This window comes from Salvelinus alpinus, chromosome 4, assembly GCF_045679555.1.
Source record: "Salvelinus alpinus chromosome 4, SLU_Salpinus.1, whole genome shotgun sequence".
Lineage (NCBI taxonomy): Eukaryota > Metazoa > Chordata > Actinopteri > Salmoniformes > Salmonidae > Salvelinus > Salvelinus alpinus.
The window spans coordinates 98,323,046-98,349,582 of record NC_092089.1 but is presented as its reverse complement, the minus strand read 5'-3'; the positions used below and the strand labels follow the sequence as shown (position 1 = coordinate 98,349,582).

The window sequence follows — 26,537 nt, the reverse complement described above, 5'->3', positions numbered from 1 at the left end:
TGTAAATATTTGTATGAACATAACAAGATTCAACAACTGAGACATAAACGGAACAAGTTCCACAGACATGTGACTAACAGAAATGGAATAATGTGTCCCTGAACAAAGGGAGGGGACACAAAAGTAACAGACAGTATCTGGTGTGGCCACCAGCTGCATTAAGTACTGCAGTGCATCTCCTCCTCATGGACTGTACCAGATTTGCTAGTTCTTGCTGTGAGATGTTACCCCACTCTTCCACCAAGGGACCTGCAAGTTCCCGGACATTTCTGGGGGGAATGGCCCTAGCCCTCACCCTCTTATCCAACAGGTCCCAGACGTGCTCAATGGGATTGAGATCCGGGCTCTTCGCTGGCCATGGCAGAACAATGACATTCCTGTCTTGCAGGAAATCGCGCACAGAACGAGCAGTATGGCTGGTGGCATTGTCATGCTGGAGGTTCATGTCAGGATGAGCCTGCAGGAAGGGTACCATATGAGGGAAGAGGATGTCTTCCCTGTAACGCACAGCGTTGAGATTGCCTGCAATGACAACAAGCTCAGTCCGATGATGCTGTGACACACCGCCCCATGACGGACCCTCCACCTCCAAATCGCTCCCGCTCCAGAGTACAGGCCTCGGTGTAACGGTCATTCCTTCGATGATAAACGCGAATCCGACCATCACCCCTGGTGAGACAAAACCGCGACTCGTCAGTGAAGAGCACTTTTTGCCAGTCCTGTCTGGTCCAGTGACGGTGGGTTTGTGCCCATAGGCGACGTCATTGCCGGAGATGTCTGGTGAGGACCTGCCTTTACAACAGGCCTACAAGCCCTCAGTCCAGCCTCTCTCAGCCTATTGTGGACAGTCTGAGCACTGAAGGAGGGATTGTGCGTTCCTGGTGTAACCCATTGTTGTTGCCATCCTGTACCTGTCCCGCAGGTGTGATGTTCGGATGTACCGATCCTGTGTGGGTGTTGTTACACGTGGTCTGCCACTGCGAGGACGATCAGCTGTCCGTCCTGTCTCCCTGTAGCGCTGTCTTAGGCGTCTCACAGTACGAACATTGCAAATTATTGCCCTGTCCACATCTGCAGTCCTCATGCCTCCTTGCAGCATGCCTAAGGCACATTCACGCAGATGAGCAGGGACCCTGGGCATCTTTCTTTTGGTGTTTTTCAGAGTCAGTATGGGAAACAGTGTTTAAACCCTTTACAATGAAGATCTGTGAAGTTATTTGGATTTTTACGAATTATCTTTGAAAGACAGGGTCCTGAAAAAGGGAAGTTTCTTTTTTTGCTGAGTTTAGTTGCCATGGTGCCCTAGTAGCAGCCTAAGCACAGAGCTCCTGTAAATGTGTACATATTTAGTTATTTTTTAGGTGTTTTTAATTGTTGATTTTTAAAATCATCTCTTTTGTTTTTGATAACATTGCAAATAACTGGTGTTTTTGAGCCATGGCTTTGCAGATTGACTGACAGGTTAACACTTTTTGGCTTGGCTAGCTAGCTAAATGGCTAATGTTTTTATTTCAATTATGCATCTGGACGCAGTACAAGCCTTTTTAAATTTATTTTTTTAACTGGCTGCTAATTCCTGATCTTCTAAGAACATCATTTGAGGAGTGGCGTGAGAGGAAGAGCAGACAGAGGAATACAGCAGTGCTGAGGCAGAGGGCTCGTAGTGAGGACGATTGGCTACTTATTCTTGAACTTCTTGTGGTGAACTTTCTGGCGCCCAGAGCTGCTGAGGCATCAGTGTTACACAGAGTGGAAGAGGAGAAATCCAGCGGCGGCTATAAGACTCAGGCTGGTTCCCAGACTTGCCCACTACAAGATCATCAGCGGACTCCATCACCATCCTCTACCATCCTCTGACCAGCTCTCTCCGCTCAAACCCTGAACTGACCTTCTCGAATGAACTGACCTCATCTATCTTCAGAAGATGCAGCTTTCAACTACTCTTTATTGGACTCTTTATTGGTTAACCTGTCATGTTACATTGCTTGCTTGTTTTTTTTTGCAATTGAAGCGCTTTGAGATTCTATGAAAAGCACTATAGAAATGTAATAAATTATTATTATTATAATTATAATAGAATATACTGGACTTTACCTAGCAACAGCATCATAACATACTGGACTCTACCTAGCTACAGTATCATAACATACTGGACTCTACCTAGCTACAGCATCATAACATACTGGACTCTACCTAGCTACAGCATCATAACATACTGGACTCTACCTAGCTACAGCATCATAACATACTGGACTCTACCTAGCTACAGCATAACATACAGGACTCTACCTAGCTACAGGATAACATACAGGACTCTACCTAGCAACAGCATCATAACATACTGGACTCTACCTAGCTACAGCATAACAGACTGGACTCTACCTAGCTACAGTATCATAACATACTGGACTCTACCTAGCTACAGTATCATAACATACTGGACTCTACCTAGCAACAGCATCATAACATACTGGACTCTACCTAGCAACAGCATCATAACATACAGGACTCTACCTAGCAACAGCATCATAACATACTGGACTCTACCTAGCTACAGCATCATAACATACAGGACTCTACCTAGCTACAGTATCATAACATACTGGACTCTACCTAGCAACAGCATCATAACATACTGGACTCTACCTAGCTACAGTATCATAACATACTGGACTCTACCTAGCTACAGGATAACATACAGGACTCTACCTAGCTACAGCATCATAACATACAGGACTCTACCTAGCAACAGCATCATAACATACTGGACTCTACCTAGCAACAGCATCATAACATACTGGACTCTACCTAGCTACAGTATCATAACATACTGGACTCTACCTAGCTACAGCATCATAACATACTGGACTCTACCTAGCTACAGGATAACATACAGGACTCTACCTAGCTACAGCATCATAACATACAGGACTCTACCTAGCAACAGCATCATAACATACTGGACTCTACCTAGCAACAGCATCATAACATACTGGACTCTACCTAGCAACAGCATCATAACATACAGGACTCTACCTGGCTACAGTATCATAACATACTGGACTCTACCTAGCTACAGCATCATAACATACTGGACTCTACCTAGCTACAGCATCATAACATACTGGACTCTACCTAGCTACAGCATCATAACATACTGGACTCTACCTAGCTACAGCATAACATACAGGACTCTACCTAGCTACAGGATAACATACAGGACTCTACCTAGCAACAGCATCATAACATACTGGACTCTACCTAGCTACAGCATAACAGACTGGACTCTACCTAGCTACAGTATCATAACATACTGGACTCTACCTAGCTACAGCATCATAACATACTGGACTCTACCTAGCTACAGCATCATAACATACTGGACTCTACCTAGCTACAGCATAACATACAGGACTCTACCTAGCTACAGGATAACATACAGGACTCTACCTAGCAACAGCATCATAACATACTGGACTCTACCTAGCTACAGCATAACAGACTGGACTCTACCTAGCTACAGTATCATAACATACTGGACTCTACCTAGCTACAGTATCATAACATACTGGACTCTACCTAGCAACAGCATCATAACATACTGGACTCTACCTAGCAACAGCATCATAACATACAGGACTCTACCTAGCAACAGCATCATAACATACTGGACTCTACCTAGCTACAGCATCATAACATACAGGACTCTACCTAGCTACAGTATCATAACATACTGGACTCTACCTAGCAACAGCATCATAACATACTGGACTCTACCTAGCTACAGTATCATAACATACTGGACTCTACCTAGCTACAGCATCATAACATACTGGACTCTACCTAGCTACAGGATAACATACAGGACTTTACCTAGCTACAGCATCATAACATACAGGACTCTACCTAGCAACAGCATCATAACATACTGGACTCTACCTAGCAACAGCATCATAACATACTGGACTCTACCTAGCTACAGTATCATAACATACTGGACTCTACCTAGCTACAGCATCATAACATACTGGACTCTACCTAGCTACAGGATAACATACAGGACTCTACCTAGCTACAGCATCATAACATACAGGACTCTACCTAGCAACAGCATCATAACATACAGGACTCTACCTAGCTACAGGATAACATACAGGACTCTACCTAGCAACAGCATCATAACATACTGGACTCTACCTAGCTACAGCATAACAGACTGGACTCTACCTAGCTACAGTATCATAACATACTGGACTCTACCTAGCTACAGCATCATAACATACTGGACTCTACCTAGCTACAGCATCATAACATACTGGACTCTACCTAGCTACAGCATAACATACAGGACTCTACCTAGCTACAGGATAACATACAGGACTCTACCTAGCAACAGCATCATAACATACTGGACTCTACCTAGCTACAGCATAACAGACTGGACTCTACCTAGCTACAGTATCATAACATACTGGACTCTACCTAGCTACAGTATCATAACATACTGGACTCTAACTAGCAACAGCATCATAACATACTGGACTCTACCTAGCAACAGCATCATAGCATACAGGACTCTACCTAGCAACAGCATCATAACATACTGGACTCTACCTAGCAACAGCATCATAACATACTGGACTCTACCTAGCTACAGTATCATAACATACTGGACTCTACCTAGCTACAACATCATAACATACTGGACTCTACCTAGCTACAGGATAACATACAGGACTCTACCTAGCTACAGCATCATAACATACAGGACTCTACCTAGCAACAGCATCATAACATACTGGACTCTACCTAGCAACAGCATCATAACATACTGGACTCTACCTAGCTACAGTATCATAACATACTGGACTCTACCTAGCTACAGCATCATAACATACTGGACTCTACCTAGCTACAGGATAACATACAGGACTCTACCTAGCTACAGCATCATAACATACAGGACTCTACCTAGCAACAGCATCATAACATACTGGACTCTACCTAGCAACAGCATCATAACATACTGGACTCTACCTAGCAACAGCATCATAACATACAGGACTCTACCTGGCTACAGTATCATAACATACTGGACTCTACCTAGCTACAGCATCATAACATACTGGACTCTACCTAGCTACAGCATCATAACATACTGGACTCTACCTAGCTACAGCATCATAACATACTGGACTCTACCTAGCTACAGCATAACATACAGGACTCTACCTAGCTACAGGATAACATACAGGACTCTACCTAGCAACAGCATCATAACATACTGGACTCTACCTAGCTACAGCATAACAGACTGGACTCTACCTAGCTACAGTATCATAACATACTGGACTCTACCTAGCTACAGCATCATAACATACTGGACTCTACCTAGCTACAGCATCATAACATACTGGACTCTACCTAGCTACAGCATAACATACAGGACTCTACCTAGCTACAGGATAACATACAGGACTCTACCTAGCAACAGCATCATAACATACTGGACTCTACCTAGCTACAGCATAACAGACTGGACTCTACCTAGCTACAGTATCATAACATACTGGACTCTACCTAGCTACAGTATCATAACATACTGGACTCTACCTAGCAACAGCATCATAACATACTGGACTCTACCTAGCAACAGCATCATAACATACAGGACTCTACCTAGCAACAGCATCATAACATACTGGACTCTACCTAGCTACAGCATCATAACATACAGGACTCTACCTAGCTACAGTATCATAACATACTGGACTCTACCTAGCAACAGCATCATAACATACTGGACTCTACCTAGCTACAGTATCATAACATACTGGACTCTACCTAGCTACAGCATCATAACATACTGGACTCTACCTAGCTACAGGATAACATACAGGACTTTACCTAGCTACAGCATCATAACATACAGGACTCTACCTAGCAACAGCATCATAACATACTGGACTCTACCTAGCAACAGCATCATAACATACTGGACTCTACCTAGCTACAGTATCATAACATACTGGACTCTACCTAGCTACAGCATCATAACATACTGGACTCTACCTAGCTACAGGATAACATACAGGACTCTACCTAGCTACAGCATCATAACATACAGGACTCTACCTAGCAACAGCATCATAACATACAGGACTCTACCTAGCTACAGGATAACATACAGGACTCTACCTAGCAACAGCATCATAACATACTGGACTCTACCTAGCTACAGCATAACAGACTGGACTCTACCTAGCTACAGTATCATAACATACTGGACTCTACCTAGCTACAGCATCATAACATACTGGACTCTACCTAGCTACAGCATCATAACATACTGGACTCTACCTAGCTACAGCATAACATACAGGACTCTACCTAGCTACAGGATAACATACAGGACTCTACCTAGCAACAGCATCATAACATACTGGACTCTACCTAGCTACAGCATAACAGACTGGACTCTACCTAGCTACAGTATCATAACATACTGGACTCTACCTAGCTACAGTATCATAACATACTGGACTCTAACTAGCAACAGCATCATAACATACTGGACTCTACCTAGCAACAGCATCATAACATACAGGACTCTACCTAGCAACAGCATCATAACATACTGGACTCTACCTAGGTACAGCATCATAACAAACAGGACTCTACCTAGCTACAGTATCATAACATACTGGACTCTACCTAGCAACAGCATCATAACATACTGGACTCTACCTAGCTACAGTATCATAACATACTGGACTCTACCTAGCTACAGCATCATAACATACTGGACTCTACCTAGCTACAGGATAACATACAGGACTCTACCTAGCTACAGCATCATAACATACAGGACTCTACCTAGCAACAGCATCATAACATACTGGACTCTACCTAGCAACAGCATCATAACATACTGGACTCTACCTAGCTACAGTATCATAACATACTGGACTCTACCTAGCTACAGCATCATAACATACTGGACTCTACCTAGCTACAGGATAACATACAGGACTCTACCTAGCTACAGCATCATAACATACAGGACTCTACCTAGCAACAGCATCATAACATACTAGACTCTACCTAGCAACAGCATCATAACATACTGGACTCTACCTAGCAACAGCATCATAACATACAGGACTCTACCTAGCTACAGTATCATAACATACTGGACTCTACCTAGCTACAGCATCATAACATACTGGACTTTACCTAGCTACAGCATCATAACATACTGGACTTTACCTAGCTACAGCATCATAACATACTGGACTCTACCTAGCTACAGCATCATAACATACTGGACTCTACCTAGCTACAGCATAACATACAGGACTCTACCTAGCTACAGGATAACATACAGGACTCTACCTAGCAACAGCATCATAACATACTGGACTCTACCTAGCTACAGCATAACAGACTGGACTCTACCTAGCTACAGTATCATAACATACTGGACTCTACCTAGCTACAGCATCATAACATACTGGACTCTACCTAGCTACAGCATCATAACATACTGGACTCTACCTAGCTACAGCATAACATACAGGACTCTACCTAGCTACAGGATAACATACAGGACTCTACCTAGCAACAGCATCATAACATACTGGACTCTACCTAGCTACAGCATAACAGACTGGACTCTACCTAGCTACAGTATCATAACATACTGGACTCTACCTAGCTACAGTATCATAACATACTGGACTCTACCTAGCAACAGCATCATAACATACTGGACTCTACCTAGCAACAGCATCATAACATACAGGACTCTACCTAGCAACAGCATCATAACATACTGGACTCTACCTAGCTACAGCATCATAACATACAGGACTCTACCTAGCTACAGTATCATAACATACTGGACTCTACCTAGCAACAGCATCATAACATACTGGACTCTACCTAGCTACAGTATCATAACATACTGGACTCTACCTAGCTACAGGATAACATACAGGACTCTACCTAGCTACAGCATCATAACATACAGGAATCTACCTAGCAACAGCATCATAACATACTGGACTCTACCTAGCAACAGCATCATAACATACTGGACTCTACCTAGCTACAGTATCATAACATACTGGACTCTACCTAGCTACAGCATCATAACATACTGGACTCTACCTAGCTACAGCATCATAACATACTGGACTCTACCTAGCTACAGCATAACATACAGGACTCTACCTAGCTACAGGATAACATACAGGACTCTACCTAGCAACAGCATCATAACATACTGGACTCTACCTAGCTACAGCATAACAGACTGGACTCTACCTAGCTACAGTATCATAACATACTGGACTCTACCTAGCTACAGTATCATAACATACTGGACTCTACCTAGCAACAGCATCATAACATACTGGACTCTACCTAGCAACAGCATCATAACATACAGGACTCTACCTAGCAACAGCATCATAACATACTGGACTCTACCTAGCTACAGCATCATAACATACTGGACTCTACCTAGCTACAGCATAACATACAGGACTCTACCTAGCTACAGGATAACATACAGGACTCTACCTAGCAACAGCATCATAACATACTGGACTCTACCTAGCTACAGCATAACAGACTGGACTCTACCTAGCTACAGTATCATAACATACTGGACTCTACCTAGCTACAGCATCATAACATACTGGACTCTACCTAGCTACAGCATAACATACAGGACTCTACCTAGCTACAGGATAACATACAGGACTCTACCTAGCTACAGGATAACATACAGGACTCTACCTAGCTACAGCATAACAGACTGGACTCTACCTAGCTACAGTATCATAACATACTGGACTCTACCTAGCTACAGTATCATAACATACTGGACTCTACCGAGCTACAGTATCATAACATACTGGACTCTACCTAGCAACAGCATCATAACATACTGGACTCTACCTAGCAACAGCATCATAACATACAGGACTCTACCTAGCAACAGCATCATAACATACTGGACTCTACCTAGCTACAGCATCATAACATACAGGACTCTACCTAGCTACAGTATCATAACATACTGGACTCTACCTAGCAACAGCATCATAACATACTGGACTCTACCTAGCTACAGTATCATAACATACTGGACTCTACCTAGCTACAGCATCATAACATACTGGACTCTACCTAGCTACAGGATAACATACAGGACTTTACCTAGCTACAGCATCATAACATACAGGACTCTACCTAGCAACAGCATCATAACATACTGGACTCTACCTAGCAACAGCATCATAACATACTGGACTCTACCTAGCTACAGTATCATAACATACTGGACTCTACCTAGCTACAGCATCATAACATACTGGACTCTACCTAGCTACAGGATAACATACAGGACTCTACCTAGCTACAGCATCATAACATACAGGACTCTACCTAGCAACAGCATCATAACATACAGGACTCTACCTAGCTACAGGATAACATACAGGACTCTACCTAGCAACAGCATCATAACATACTGGACTCTACCTAGCTACAGCATAACAGACTGGACTCTACCTAGCTACAGTATCATAACATACTGGACTCTACCTAGCTACAGCATCATAACATACTGGACTCTACCTAGCTACAGCATCATAACATACTGGACTCTACCTAGCTACAGCATAACATACAGGACTCTACCTAGCTACAGGATAACATACAGGACTCTACCTAGCAACAGCATCATAACATACTGGACTCTACCTAGCTACAGCATAACAGACTGGACTCTACCTAGCTACAGTATCATAACATACTGGACTCTACCTAGCTACAGTATCATAACATACTGGACTCTAACTAGCAACAGCATCATAACATACTGGACTCTACCTAGCAACAGCATCATAACATACAGGACTCTACCTAGCAACAGCATCATAACATACTGGACTCTACCTAGGTACAGCATCATAACATACAGGACTCTACCTAGCTACAGCATCATAACATACTGGACTCTACCTAGCAACAGCATCATAACATACTGGACTCTACCTAGCTACAGTATCATAACATACTGGACTCTACCTAGCTACAGCATCATAACATACTGGACTCTACCTAGCTACAGGATAACATACAGGACTCTACCTAGCTACAGCATCATAACATACAGGACTCTACCTAGCAACAGCATCATAACATACTAGACTCTACCTAGCAACAGCATCATAACATACTGGACTCTACCTAGCAACAGCATCATAACATACAGGACTCTACCTAGCTACAGTATCATAACATACTGGACTCTACCTAGCTACAGCATCATAACATACTGGACTTTACCTAGCTACAGCATCATAACATACTGGACTTTACCTAGCTACAGCATCATAACATACTGGACTCTACCTAGCTACAGCATCATAACATACTGGACTCTACCTAGCTACAGCATAACATACAGGACTCTACCTAGCTACAGGATAACATACAGGACTCTACCTAGCAACAGCATCATAACATACTGGACTCTACCTAGCTACAGCATAACAGACTGGACTCTACCTAGCTACAGTATCATAACATACTGGACTCTACCTAGCTACAGCATCATAACATACTGGACTCTACCTAGCTACAGCATCATAACATACTGGACTCTACCTAGCTACAGCATAACATACAGGACTCTACCTAGCTACAGGATAACATACAGGACTCTACCTAGCAACAGCATCATAACATACTGGACTCTACCTAGCTACAGCATAACAGACTGGACTCTACCTAGCTACAGTATCATAACATACTGGACTCTACCTAGCTACAGTATCATAACATACTGGACTCTACCTAGCAACAGCATCATAACATACTGGACTCTACCTAGCAACAGCATCATAACATACAGGACTCTACCTAGCAACAGCATCATAACATACTGGACTCTACCTAGCTACAGCATCATAACATACAGGACTCTACCTAGCTACAGTATCATAACATACTGGACTCTACCTAGCAACAGCATCATAACATACTGGACTCTACCTAGCTACAGTATCATAACATACTGGACTCTACCTAGCTACAGGATAACATACAGGACTCTACCTAGCTACAGCATCATAACATACAGGACTCTACCTAGCAACAGCATCATAACATACTGGACTCTACCTAGCAACAGCATCATAACATACTGGACTCTACCTAGCTACAGTATCATAACATACTGGACTCTACCTAGCTACAGCATCATAACATACTGGACTCTACCTAGCTACAGCATCATAACATACTGGACTCTACCTAGCTACAGCATAACATACAGGACTCTACCTAGCTACAGGATAACATACAGGACTCTACCTAGCAACAGCATCATAACATACTGGACTCTACCTAGCTACAGCATAACAGACTGGACTCTACCTAGCTACAGTATCATAACATACTGGACTCTACCTAGCTACAGTATCATAACATACTGGACTCTACCTAGCAACAGCATCATAACATACTGGACTCTACCTAGCAACAGCATCATAACATACAGGACTCTACCTAGCAACAGCATCATAACATACTGGACTCTACCTAGCTACAGCATCATAACATACAGGACTCTACCTAGCTACAGTATCATAACATACTGGACTCTACCTAGCAACAGCATCATAACATACTGGACTCTACCTAGCTACAGTATCATAACATACTGGACACTACCTAGCTACAGCATCATAACATACTGGACTCTACCTAGCTACAGGATAACATACAGGACTTTACCTAGCTACAGCATCATAACATAGGGGACTCTACCTAGCAACAGCATCATAACATACTGGACTCTACCTAGCAACAGCATCATAACATACTGGACTCTACCTAGCTACAGTATCATAACATACTGGACTCTACCTAGCTACAGCATCATAACATACTGGACTCTACCTAGCTACAGGATAACATACAGGACTCTACCTAGCTACAGCATCATAACATACAGGACTCTACCTAGCAACAGCATCATAACATACAGGACTCTACCTAGCTACAGGATAACATACAGGACTCTACCTAGCAACAGCATCATAACATACTGGACTCTACCTAGCTACAGCATAACAGACTGGACTCTACCTAGCTACAGTATCATAACATACTGGACTCTACCTAGCTACAGCATCATAACATACTGGACTCTACCTAGCTACAGCATCATAACATACTGGACTCTACCTAGCTACAGCATAACATACAGGACTCTACCTAGCTACAGGATAACATACAGGACTCTACCTAGCAACAGCATCATAACATACTGGACTCTACCTAGCTACAGCATAACAGACTGGACTCTACCTAGCTACAGTATCATAACATACTGGACTCTACCTAGCTACAGTATCATAACATACTGGACTCTAACTAGCAACAGCATCATAACATACTGGACTCTACCTAGCAACAGCATCATAACATACAGGACTCTACCTAGCAACAGCATCATAACATACTGGACTCTACCTAGGTACAGCATCATAACATACAGGACTCTACCTAGCTACAGTATCATAACATACTGGACTCTACCTAGCAACAGCATCATAACATACTGGACTCTACCTAGCTACAGTATCATAACATACTGGACTCTACCTAGCTACAGCATCATAACATACTGGACTCTACCTAGCTACAGGAGAACATACGGGACTCTACCTAGCGACAGCATCATAACATACAGGACTCTACCTAGCAACAGCATCATAACATACTGGACTCTACCTAGCAACAGCATCATAACATACTGGACTCTACCTAGCTACAGTATCATAACATACTGGACTCTACCTAGCTACAGCATCATAACATACTGGACTCTACCTAGCTACAGGATAACATACAGGACTCTACCTAGCTACAGCATCATAACATACAGGACTCTACCTAGCAACAGCATCATAACATACTAGACTCTACCTAGCAACAGCATCATAACATACTGGACTCTACCTAGCAACAGCATCATAACATACAGGACTCTACCTAGCTACAGTATCATAACATACTGGACTCTACCTAGCTACAGCATCATAACATACTGGACTTTACCTAGCTACAGCATCATAACATACTGGACTCTACCTAGCTACAGCATCATAACATACTGGACTCTACCTAGCTACAGCATAACATACAGGACTCTACCTAGCTACAGGATAACATACAGGACTCTACCTAGCAACAGCATCATAACATACTGGACTCTACCTAGCTACAGCATAACAGACTGGACTCTACCTAGCTACAGTATCATAACATACTGGACTCTACCTAGCTACAGCATCATAACATACTGGACTCTACCTAGCTACAGCATCATAACATACTGGACTCTACCTAGCTACAGCATAACATACAGGACTCTACCTAGCTACAGGATAACATACAGGACTCTACCTAGCAACAGCATCATAACATACTGGACTCTACCTAGCTACAGCATAACAGACTGGACTCTACCTAGCTACAGTATCATAACATACTGGACTCTACCTAGCTACAGTATCATAACATACTGGACTCTACCTAGCAACAGCATCATAACATACTGGACTCTACCTAGCAACAGCATCATAACATACAGGACTCTACCTAGCAACAGCATCATAACATACTGGACTCTACCTAGCTACAGCATCATAACATACAGGACTCTACCTAGCTACAGTATCATAACATACTGGACTCTACCTAGCAACAGCATCATAACATACTGGACTCTACCTAGCTACAGTATCATAACATACTGGACTCTACCTAGCTACAACATCATAACATACTGGACTCTACCTAGCTACAGGATAACATACAGGACTCTACCTAGCTACAGCATCATAACATACAGGACTCTACCTAGCAACAGCATCATAACATACTGGACTCTACCTAGCAACAGCATCATAACATACTGGACTCTACCTAGCTACAGTATCATAACATACTGGACTCTACCTAGCTACAGCATCATAACATACTGGACTCTACCTAGCAACAGCATCATAACATACTGGACTCTACCTAGCAACAGCATCATAACATACAGGACTCTACCTAGCTACAGTATCATAACATACTGGACTCTACCTAGCAACAGCATCATAACATACTGGACTCTACCTAGCAACAGCATCATAACATACTGGACTCTACCTAGCTACAGCATCATAACATACAGGACTCTACCTAGCTACAGTATCATAACATACTGGACTCTACCTAGCAACAGCATCATAACATACTGGACTCTACCTAGCTACAGTATCATAACATACTGGACTCTACCTAGCTACAGCATCATAACATACTGGACTCTACCTAGCTACAGGATAACATACAGGACTCTACCTAGCTACAGCATCATAACATACAGGACTCTACCTAGCAACAGCATCATAACATACTGGACTCTACCTAGCAACAGCATCATAACATACTGGACTCTACCTAGCTACAGTATCATAACATACTGGACTCTACCTAGCTACAGCATCATAACATACTGGACTCTACCTAGCTACAGGATAACATACAGGACTCTACCTAGCTACAGCATCATAACATACAGGACTCTACCTAGCAACAGCATCATAACATACTGGACTCTACCTAGCAACAGCATCATAACATACTGGACTCTACCTAGCAACAGCATCATAACATACAGGACTCTACCTAGCTACAGTATCATAACATACTGGACTCTACCTAGCTACAGCATCATAACATACTGGACTCTACCTAGCTACAGCATCATAACATACTGGACTCTACCTAGCTACAGCATCATAACATACTGGACTCTACCTAGCTACAGCATAACATACAGGACTCTACCTAGCGACAGGATAACATACAGGACTCTACCTAGCAACAGCATCATAACATACTGGACTCTACCTAGCTACAGCATAACAGACTGGACTCTACCTAGCTACAGTATCATAACATACTGGACTCTACCTAGCTACAGCATCATAACATACTGGACTCTACCTAGCTACAGCATCATAACATACTGGACTCTACCTAGCTACAGCATAACATACAGGACTCTACCTAGCTACAGGATAACATACAGGACTCTACCTAGCAACAGCATCATAACATACTGGACTCTACCTAGCTACAGCATAACAGACTGGACTCTACCTAGCTACAGTATCATAACATACTGGACTCTACCTAGCTACAGTATCATAACATACTGGACTCTACCTAGCAACAGCATCATAACATACTGGACTCTACCTAGCAACAGCATCATAACATACAGGACTCTACCTAGCAACAGCATCATAACATACTGGACTCTACCTAGCTACAGCATCATAACATACAGGACTCTACCTAGCTACAGTATCATAACATACTGGACTCTACCTAGCAACAGCATCATAACATACTGGACTCTACCTAGCTACAGTATCATAACATACTGGACTCTACCTAGCTACAACATCATAACATACTGGACTCTACCTAGCTACAGGATAACATACAGGACTCTACCTAGCTACAGCATCATAACATACAGGACTCTACCTAGCAACAGCATCATAACATACTGGACTCTACCTAGCAACAGCATCATAACATACTGGACTCTACCTAGCTACAGTATCATAACATACTGGACTCTACCTAGCTACAGCATCATAACATACTGGACTCTACCTAGCTACAGGATAACATACAGGACTCTACCTAGCTACAGCATCATAACATACAGGACTCTACCTAGCAACAGCATCATAACATACTGGACTCTACCTAGCAACAGCATCATAACATACTGGACTCTACCTAGCAACAGCATCATAACATACAGGACTCTACCTAGCTACAGTATCATAACATACTGGACTCTACCTAGCAACAGCATCATAACATACTGGACTCTACCTAGCAACAGCATCATAACATACTGGACTCTACCTAGCTACAGTATCATAACATACTGGACTCTACCTAGCAACAGCATCATAACATACTGGACTCTACCTAGCAACAGCATCATAACATACAGGACTCTACCTAGCTACAGTATCATAACATACTGGACTCTACCTAGCAACAGCATCATAACATACTGGACTCTACCTAGCTACAGTATCATAACATTCTGGACTCTACCTAGCTACAGCATCATAACATACTGGACTCTACCTAGCTACAGGATAACATACAGGACTCTACCTAGGTACAGCATCATAACATACAGGACTCTACCTAGCAACAGCATCATAACATACTGGACTCTACCTAACTACAGTATCATAACATACTGGACTCTACCTAGCTACAGCATCATAACATACTGGACTCTACCTAGCTACAGGATAACATACAGGACTCTACCTAGCTACAGCATCATAACATACAGGACTCTACCTAGCAACAGCATCATAACATACTGGACTCTACCTAGCTACAGTATCATAACATACTGGACTCTACCTAGCTACAGCATAACATACAGGACTCTACCTAGCTACATCATAACATACTGGACTCTACCTAGCTACAGTATCATAACATACTGGACTCTACCTAGCTACAGCATCATAACATACTGGACTCTACCTAGCTACAGCATAACATACAGGACTCTACCTAGCTACAGCATAACATACTGAACTCTACCTAGCTACAGTATTTACATACTGGACTCTACCTAGCAACAGTATCATAACATACTTTATACATAAAAACTATCAGCAACTCGAAAATATAGTATTAATATGCATATATTCATATACAGTATACAAGTTCTGTATTCATGTAAAACAGCACTGGATTAATTATTACACTTCTATTGACTATGGTTTAGTCATATTTAGATTACTTTACATACATTTGCATGTATAAATACACAAATGCATAATCTATGTTATACAACGGATGGGTCTAATCCTGGATGCTGATTGGTTAAAACCGCATTCCAGCCAGTGTCTATTCCACTAGTCACCACCAGCTAAACCTATGACGTTGAAATGTCTATTTACTCTGTTCCATCTCACTGCGCAATCCACTGTCTCATCAGCCCAGCCAGGTAATTTATAAACTTGATCTCCACTATAAAAAGCATCTGGACATTATATCCCATTTCTTTTAGACTAGCAATTGGTTTTCAACAGCGGAGATTTGTATAAACCTTTCTGTCTGTCTCTTTAACATTTGCAACATTGTTTCAATCTGTAAATTCGATCTCCAGCTGTCCCGTAGTAATGAACGTGTCGGGAGTCCGGACGAGACAGACAGACAGCTTTTTTCAGCCAGTGGAAATCATGAATCAGCTGGCATCATTTTTATGGATATATACAAAGAAATGTCAATAGAAAACAGGTAAAACGAAACGAAATGCAGCTAGTGATTGTGTTAGCTGTGTTGTTGGCTAGCTCCTCCGAACAACACTGTCCTGACGAGAGAGCACATTCTATGCCATGCAAAATTGTGCATCATTAGCTCATTGTTATGGATGTATCCAAATAAATGTCACTAGAAAACACCTTAAACAAACCCAAACGCAGCTACTTTGCTGTTATCCTGGCTGTCCTGGCTAGCTGGCAAGCAAGGGATAAGAACGTTGCCAGCCAGCATGGCAATGGAACATTTAGAACGCATGACTGTGTCGCGTCCATAGATACAGAACAAAAAGACTTAACGACTGGGTCTATAGATACAGAACAAAAAGACTTAAAGACTGGGTCTATAGATACAGAACAAAAATACTTAAAGACTGGGTCTATAGATACAGAACAAAAATAATTAACGACTGGGTCCATAGATACAGAACAAAAAGACTTAACGACTGGGTCTATAGATACAGAACAAAAAGACTTAACGACTGGGTCGCATCTCTGTCAACCAAACCGATAGAACGAACGACCAGCAATCAGCTGGATTGGGTAGCAACCTTAAATTTGTGTCGGGACTATATCTCGTGGAAAGATGAAATAGTATGAATAAATTAATCAAAATACTTTTTTATGAAAATATGTAAATCATTATTTGAATATGTTGGTAGCCCGTTGTATAAAAGTGATAATGCCTAACAACATCCGTGCCAATATATCCTCCAAAAACTGTCTTCGCTGGCATTAATACACACATACAAATTAACACACACACACACACACACACACACACACACACACACACACACACACACACACACACACACACACACACACACACACACACACACACACACACACACACACACACACACACACACACACACACACAGTTCACAGTCAATATTTGACACAGTGATGGGTAAACTATATTAGCCTGGAAGGCGAGCTGTCGCTCTGTTTCAGAAGCAGTTTGGAAACCAAGATAGAACTATACATACTTTCTTCCTAGCCTTACGTTTCCTGGTTCTAATGTCTATGTACGTTTCAGATGGTAGACTGACACATTCACACCAGGAACGTAAAACAACATACGCTAAAGTTATCATAACTGAGTCCACAGGTTTTGTTTTCACACGTCTTGTGGAGTCAGCACTGGAGAGAAAGGCTGCGTTCTGAATTACACCCTATTCCCTATATAGTGCACTGCTTGGCGCTGGTCAAAAGTAGTGCACTATATAGGGAATAGGGGGGCATTTAGGATGCACACTTTGATCTCCAGTGCTGACTCCACAAGACGTGTATACTGTAGGGAATAGGGGGTCATTTTGGACACGCCCATGAAGCCCACTGTGTAAGGTCATCTTTCTGATCCTTGAATACAGAACGGCTCACAGCCGACTCATCGTCATCACACACATTTCTCTCGCTCGCTCTCTCACATGTAGTGTCAAAGAGGTGTCATTGGGGTCCATTCATACAATTTTAGAATGAAATAGTCCCTGAAGATAAAAAGTGAAGATAAAATAAGTCCCTTGTTTCCATGGTGATGAAGAGACACATTCCTGGTTGCCTTGGTGTTGCTGTGGTGCCACGAATCAACTGAAATAAAGAAAATATGGCAAAAAATATGGTAAAAGGAACATATATAGAATTTGATGAGTTGAAAATCATAAGAAGAAAATAGTATGCAAAACTAAAAAAAAAGTTGAGAATAGTGTGTTAACAATGATGGCAATCATTTCAACATTATGGATGTTTCAGTTTTACAGATCGAACCAAACCGTTTTATGATCTGTCCATCTTCACACAAAGAAATAAAACAGGGACCATCTCTCTACGAATAAAATGAACTGGTTATAATGTGAAATGTGGGAACTGTCCAATAGAGGGCACTATAACCTCCACATTAACTTGGTGAATCAGCCAAGTCTATGGAGTCAGCAGAGTCATAGTCAATAGTCAACCTTTTATTTCCTCACATTTCATCACACTTTCTCCTCCTCATCAGTGTGCTGCTTAACATTTCCTGTCATTGAGACTCTATGAAGATAAATGTCCAACAGATCTCTCTTTGGTCTGAGGAGAGAGATCATTATTCCATTACAATAGACAGATTAACATTGGGATAGGAATACAGACAGAAGCTTGTAACCACTGATATTCTTTATGCAATATGTCTAACTCTGAACTGAATAGACTACCATCTAAGATGTCTAACTCTGAACTGAATAGGCTACCATCTAAGATGTCTAACTCTGAACTGAATAGGCTACCATCTAAGATGTCTAACTCTGAACTGAATAGGCTACCATCTAAGATGTCTAACTCTGAACTGAATAGGCTACCATCTAAGATGTCTAACTCTGAACTGAATAGGCTACCATCTAAGATGTCTAACACTGAACTGAATAGGCTACCATCTAAGATGTCTAACTCCGAACCATCTAAGATGTCTAACTCTGAACTGAATAGGCTACCATCTAAGATGTCTAACTCTGAACTGAATAGGCTACCATCTAAGATGTCTAACTCTGAACCATCTAAGATGTCTAACTCTGAACTGAATAGGCTACCATCTAAGATGTCTAACTCTGAACCATCTAAGATGTCTAACACTGAACTGAATAGGCTACCATCTAAGATGTCTAACTCCGAACCATCTAAGATGTCTAACTCTGAACTGAATAGGCTACCATCTAAGATGTCTAACTCTGAACCATCTAAGATGTCTAACTCTGAACTTAATAGGCTACCATCTAAGATGTCTAACTCCGAACCATCTAAGATGTCTAACTCTGAACTGAATAGGCTACCATCTAAGATGTCTAACTCTGAACCATCTAAGATGTCTAACTCTGAACCATCTAAGATGTCTAACTCTGAACTGAATAGGCTACCATCTAAGATGTCTAACTCTGAACTTAATAGGCTACCATCTAAGATGTCTAACTCTGAACCATCTAAGATGTCTAACTCTGAACTGAATAGGCTACCATCTAAGATGTCTAACTCTGAACCATCTAAGATGTCTAACTCTGAACTGAATAGGCTACCATCTAAGATGTCTAACTCTGAACCATCTAAGATGTCTAACTCTGAACCATCTAAGATGTCTAACTCTGAACCATCTAAGATGTCTAACTTTGAACCATCTAAGATGTCTAACTCTGAACCTTCTAAGATGTCTAACTCTGAACCTTCTAAGATGTCTAACTCTGAACCATCTAAGATGTCTAACTCTGAACCATCTAAGATGTCTAACTCTGAACCATCTAAGATGTCTAACTTTGAACCATCTAAGATGTCTAACTCTGAACCTTCTAAGATGTCTAACTCTGAACCATCTAAGATGTCTAACTCTGAACCATCTAAGATGTCTAACTTTGAACCATCTAAGATGTCTAACTCTGAACCTTCTAAGATGTCTAACTCTGAACCATCTAAGATGTCTAACTCTGAACCATCTAAGATGTCTAACTCTGAACCATCTAAGATGTCTAACTCTGAACCTTCTAAGATGTCTAACTCTGAACCATCTAAGATGTCTAACTTTGAACCATCTAAGATGTCTAACTCTGAACCTTCTAAGATGTCTAACTCTGAACCATCTAAGATGTCTAACTCTGAACCATCTAAGATGTCTAACTTTGAACCATCTAAGATGTCTAACTCTGAACCTTCTAAGATGTCTAACTCTGAACCATCTAAGATGTCTAACTCTGAACCATCTAAGATGTCTAACTCTGAACCATCTAAGATGTCTAACTCTGAACCTTCTAAGATGTCTAACTCTGAACCATCTAAGATGTCTAACTCTGAACCATCTAAGATGTCTAACTCTGAACCTTCTAAGATGTCTAACTCTGAACCATCTAAGATGTCTAACTCTGAACCATCTAAGATGTCTAACTCTGAACCATCTAAGATGTCTAACTCTGAACCTTCTAAGATGTCTAACTCTGAACCTTCTAAGATGTCTAACTCTGAACCATCTAAGCGTCACCCACAGACAAGTCTATGTTTCTGGTAGCACCCAAACAGTGAATGACACATGCAGTCCACAGCCTCTATGATAACACTAGCTACATATGACTGGTGTTATCACAGTCTAGTCAGATTTGTGTTATCATACACTGAGGCTGTGAGAAAAGACTAGTGTTACCCTATCAATTCATATTGTGTGTAGCTAAACACCAGTGACCCAGCCTAGCGGATATCGAGACTGACAGGTCGCGCTATGCAGAGACGGTCTGGTGGTGGTGGTGGTGTGTGTAGTGTGTGTTATTGTGTTTGTATGTGTGTGTGTTGCAGAACCACAAGCATCAGGCGATCAGGCGGTGACAGGGCAAACTGTGACCTCCTCCACTGTCTGGGAAAACAATGTCAGACTCAATCCGTCCCCCGTATCACAGTTTCCAAGCCAAGATGTCTCCTGGCACTGTAATGCTATATCATTAGTCACTTCCTGACTGCAACTGTGCGAGTGTCAGTCCCATAGAGACAAGCAGAACACTAGGCCAGAGCTTCAGGGCTCTAGTGTCTGCTACTATAGCGTTTGGTCAGTTAAAGGCTTGGCTATAGTGACACTGAAACACTCAAGGACTGTCAGGAGTTGAACACTTGTAGTGAAGATTACAAATATCACTTGAGCTATAGTATATCAAATAATGAATTCAATGCTAAAAACAGAAAAAGAAAGTAAAGGAGGGAGAGAGAGACAGACAGACAGAGAGAGAGAGAGAGAGAGAGAGAGAGAGACAGACAGACAGAGAGACAGACAGACAGAGAGAGAGACAGACAGACAGAGAGAAAGACAGAGAGAGACAGACAGAGACAGAGAGACAGACAGACAGACAAAGAGAGAGACAGAGAGAGAGAGACAGACAGAGAGAGACAGACAGACAGAGAGACAAACAGAGAGACACAGACAGAGAGAGAGACAGACAGAGAGACAGAGAGAGAGAGACAGACAGACAAAGCGAGAGACAGAGAGAGAGAGACAGACAGAGAGATAGACAGAGAGAGAGACAGAGAGAGACAGACAGACAAAGAGAGAGACAGAGAGAGAGAGACAGAGACAGAGACAGAGAGAGACCGACAGACAGACAGAGAGAGAGACAGAGAGAGACAGACAGAGAGATAGACAGAGGGAGACAGACAGAGAGACAGAGAGAGAGAGACAGACAGACAAAGAGAGAGACAGAGAGAGAGAGAGAGAGACAGAGACAGAGACAGAGACAGAGACAGAGACAGACCGACAGACAGACAGAGAGAGAGAGAGAGACAGACAGAGAGACAGAGAGAGACAGAGAGAGAGAGACAGACAGACAAAGAGAGAGACAGAGAGAGAGACAGAGAGAGAGAGAGAGAGAGAGAGACAGAGACAGAGACAGAGACAGAGACAGACAGACAGAGAGACAAACCGAGAGAGACAGACAGAGAGACAGAGAGAGACAGAGAGAGAGAGACAGACAGACAAAGAGAGAGACAGAGAGAGAGACAGAGAGAGAGAGAGAGAGAGACAGAGACAGAGACAGAGACAGAGACAGAGACAGAGACAGAGAGAGAGAGAGACCGACAGACAGACAGAGAGACAGAGAGAGACAGAGAGAGAGAGACAGACAGACAAAGAGAGAGACAGAGAGAGAGAGAGAGAGAGAGAGACAGAGACAGAGACAGAGACAGAGACAGAGACAGAGACAGAGAGAGACCGACAGACAGACAGAGAGAGAGACAGAGAGAGAGAGACCGACAGACAGACAGACAGACAGACAGACAGACAGAGAGAGAGAGAAAGAAAATACGTACTTCTTCTTGTCCTTTCTGAATGGTTGTGAGGATCCCTGTAGAGACTGACCCATCAGCGTCTCAGCTGCCACCTTCCTCCTGTTGAAGTCGTTCATCTCTTCCTCCAGGTCACTCCTCTTCTCCTCCAGATTCCTCTTCTCCTCCTGATGCATCCTCTTCAGCTGCTCAAACCTCTCATGGAGCTGGATTGGAGGGGTTGGCAACATGGTAACATATAGGCACTTTGTGCTTTAACGTCTAATAATATAGGCAGCGGAACACCCAAGGAACTGTCTCGGACTGCTGCACTGTTCAAACTAAAGTAAAAGGGTCCAAACTGTTGGAAGCTCCCAAAATGCCCTGTTACGTTATGACTGTAGACACACAGTCACAAAATGCCCTGTTACGTTATGACTGTAGACACACAGTCCCAAAATGCCCTGTTACGTTATGACTGTAGACACACAGTCCCAAAATGCCCTGTTACGTTATGACTGTAGACACACAGTCCCAAAATGCCCTGTTACGTTATGACTGTAGACACACAGTCACAAAATGAAGATGAGTTCAAGTATGAAAGGGAGCAGAACAACATCATAATCTAAACAAAACAAACTCCCAGAAGCACCTGTGAATGATTACCTCCCTCTCCTTTACTTTCAGCTCTGCCTCGGTCTCCTTCACCTTGTTGACAAACATCTGTCTCATGTCGTCCTCGTTATGCTGCAGATCCCCCAGGAACTCTCTCCGCTTGGCCTCATACGTCTCCTGCAGACTGATTGGTGAGGGAAGACAAGGTAGTTACAGTTAAACAGGCATATGGATGCATCCCAAATGGAACCCCGTTCCCTACCTAGTGCACTACATAGGGTTCCCTGGACAAAAGTAGTGCACTAGGTAGGGAATAGGGTGTCTATATTTCATTCTAGAATGTGTATTAGGTCTCTGACTGCTGGGAGACGTCCATGGGCTTTTGCTCCTTACTGTAGATGTACTCGCCGGCCCCTGGACAGCTAGGTGTTCTGATGCTTTGGCCGTATTTTGACTTCTAACACTGGTCTAATTTCACTTTATATTGTGCATATTTGATGACAAACCTTCAGCCCCCAAAAAAAGGATAGACAACCTGCCCGCTATGTAACGTTGAACAAGAGCTGGTCTCACCTAAAGGGTTTGTTGTCGGGGTCTGTATCTGTAAATCCCATCTCCTCCAGTTTGCAGCGTCTGTAGAGCTCGTAGTGTCTGGCGTGAGTCTGCTCTCTCAGGTCTTCCATGTTCACTCTCAGCAACATCTCTCTCAGCTTCACAAAGTCACAGTGGCTCTCGTTCTCCACTGATCAACACAACACAGCAGGACTGGGTTATATGGTTGGTTTAATATGGTAATATACCTTATAGTTTGAAAGGGACTGGTCATTCAATAGCAAGTTAACAACAATATGCATTTGAGAAAATAACAAGTCTTTTTTTATATTGGCATTGATGATATGGGTCTCTAGTGATTGCGTAATATCAATATACAGAATCAATAGAGATACCTACCCTGTACAGTTCCCCAGCGGTACAAGATCAATAGAGAGATACCTACCCTGTACAGTTCCCCAGAGGTACAGGATCAATAGAGATACCTACCATGTACAGTTCCCCAGCGGTACAGGATCAATAGAGATACCTACCCTGTACAGTTCCCCAGAGGTACAGGATCAATAGAGAGATACCTACCCTGTACAGTTCCCCAGGGGTACAGGATCAGAGAGATACCTACCCTGTACAGTTCCCCAGGGGTACAGGATCAATAGAGATACCTACCCTGTACAGGTCCCCAGGGGTACAGGATCAGAGAGATACCTACCCTGTACAGTTCCCCAGGGGTACAGGATCAATAGAGATACCTACCCTGTACAGTTCCCCAGCGGTACAGGATCAATAGAGATACCTACCCTGTAAAGTTCCCCAGAGGTACAGGATCAATAGAGATACCTACCCTGTACAGTTCCCCAGGGGTACAGGATCAATATAGAGATACATACCCTGTACAGTTCCCCAGGGGTACAGGATCAATAGAGATACCTACCCTGTACAGTTCACCAGGGGTACAGGATCAATAGAGAGATACCTACCCTGTACAGTCCCCCAGGGGTACAGGATCAATATAGAGATACCTACCCTGTACAGTTCCCCAGGGGTACAGGATCAATAGAGATACCTACCCTGTACAGTTCCCCAGGGGTACAGGATCAATAGAGAGATACCTACCCTGTACAGTTCCCCAGAGGTACAGGATCAATATAGAGATACCTACCCTGTACAGTTCCCCAGAGGTACAGGATCAATAGAGAGATACCTACCCTGTACAGTTCCCCAGAGGTACAGGATCAGAGAGATACCTACCCTGTACAGTTCCCCAGAGGTACAGGATCAATAGAGATACCTACCCTGTACAGTTCCCCAGGGGTACAGGATCAATATAGAGATACCTACCCTGTACAGTTCCCCAGAGGTACAGGATCAATAGAGAGATACCTACCCTGTACAGTTCCCCAGGGGTACAGGATCAATAGAGATACCTACCCTGTACAGTTCCCCAGAGGTACAGGATCAATAGAGAGATACCTACCCTGTACAGTTCCCCAGGGGTACAGGATCAATATAGAGATACCTACCCTGTACAGTTCCCCAGAGGTACAGGATCAATAGAGAGATACCTACCCTGTACAGTTCCCCAGAGGTACAGGATCAATATAGAGACACCTACCCTGTACAGTTCCCCAGAGGTACAGGATCAATAGAGAGATACCTACCCTGTACAGTTCCCCAGAGGTACAGGATCAATAGAGATACCTACCCTGTACAGTTCCCCAGAGGTACAGGATCAATAGAGATACCTACCCTGTACAGTTCCCCAGAGGTACAGGATCAATAGAGAGATACCTACCCTGTACAGTTCCCCAGGGGTACAGTCTGGCTTTCACCATCTTATTCCCCACTTCAACCTCCTCAACACTCCCCACCACAGCGAAGGGCAGATGGGCCTGGAAGAAAGGATTTAATTTAATATGGGAACATTTAGTAACTCTTTATAACGCATGATAAGACTGTCATGAGCATGTATGACCCCCGTTATAATATAACAACGACTTGTTGCAAAAACACAAGACCACAGCAATGTGTCACAAATAAGCTGGTGTTCTTTTAAGGCATTGAAGAAGAGGAAGACACTGTGGTCTCTTTTAATCAATCAATCAATCAATCATCGACTCCTCGGCTGACGCAGTCAATCAGGAAGGCAAGCAATCT

The 26,537-nt window shown here is 42.7% G+C and overlaps 1 protein-coding gene across 2 annotated transcripts in view; it reads right to left on the bottom strand.

Annotated features, from left to right (window-relative positions):
- LOC139574784 (septin-8-A-like) overlaps positions 1 to 26,537 on the bottom strand; it is a 40,709-nt gene that overhangs the window by 6,922 nt on the left and 7,250 nt on the right. The window contains exons 6-10 of one of the 2 annotated variants that reach the window (XM_071399666.1): positions 26,176 to 26,272; positions 24,405 to 24,573; positions 23,883 to 24,015; positions 23,262 to 23,443; positions 17,380 to 19,052 (exon numbers count right to left, since the gene is read on the bottom strand). In XM_071399666.1, the coding sequence (XP_071255767.1) occupies positions 19,049 to 19,052; positions 23,262 to 23,443; positions 23,883 to 24,015; positions 24,405 to 24,573; positions 26,176 to 26,272 (585 nt within the window). In that variant the 3' untranslated portion in view covers positions 17,380 to 19,048. Of the gene's footprint in view, positions 1 to 17,379; positions 19,053 to 23,261; positions 23,444 to 23,882; positions 24,016 to 24,404; positions 24,574 to 26,175; positions 26,273 to 26,537 lie in introns of those variants that run through there. The other variant, XM_071399665.1, reaches the window with a different exon arrangement.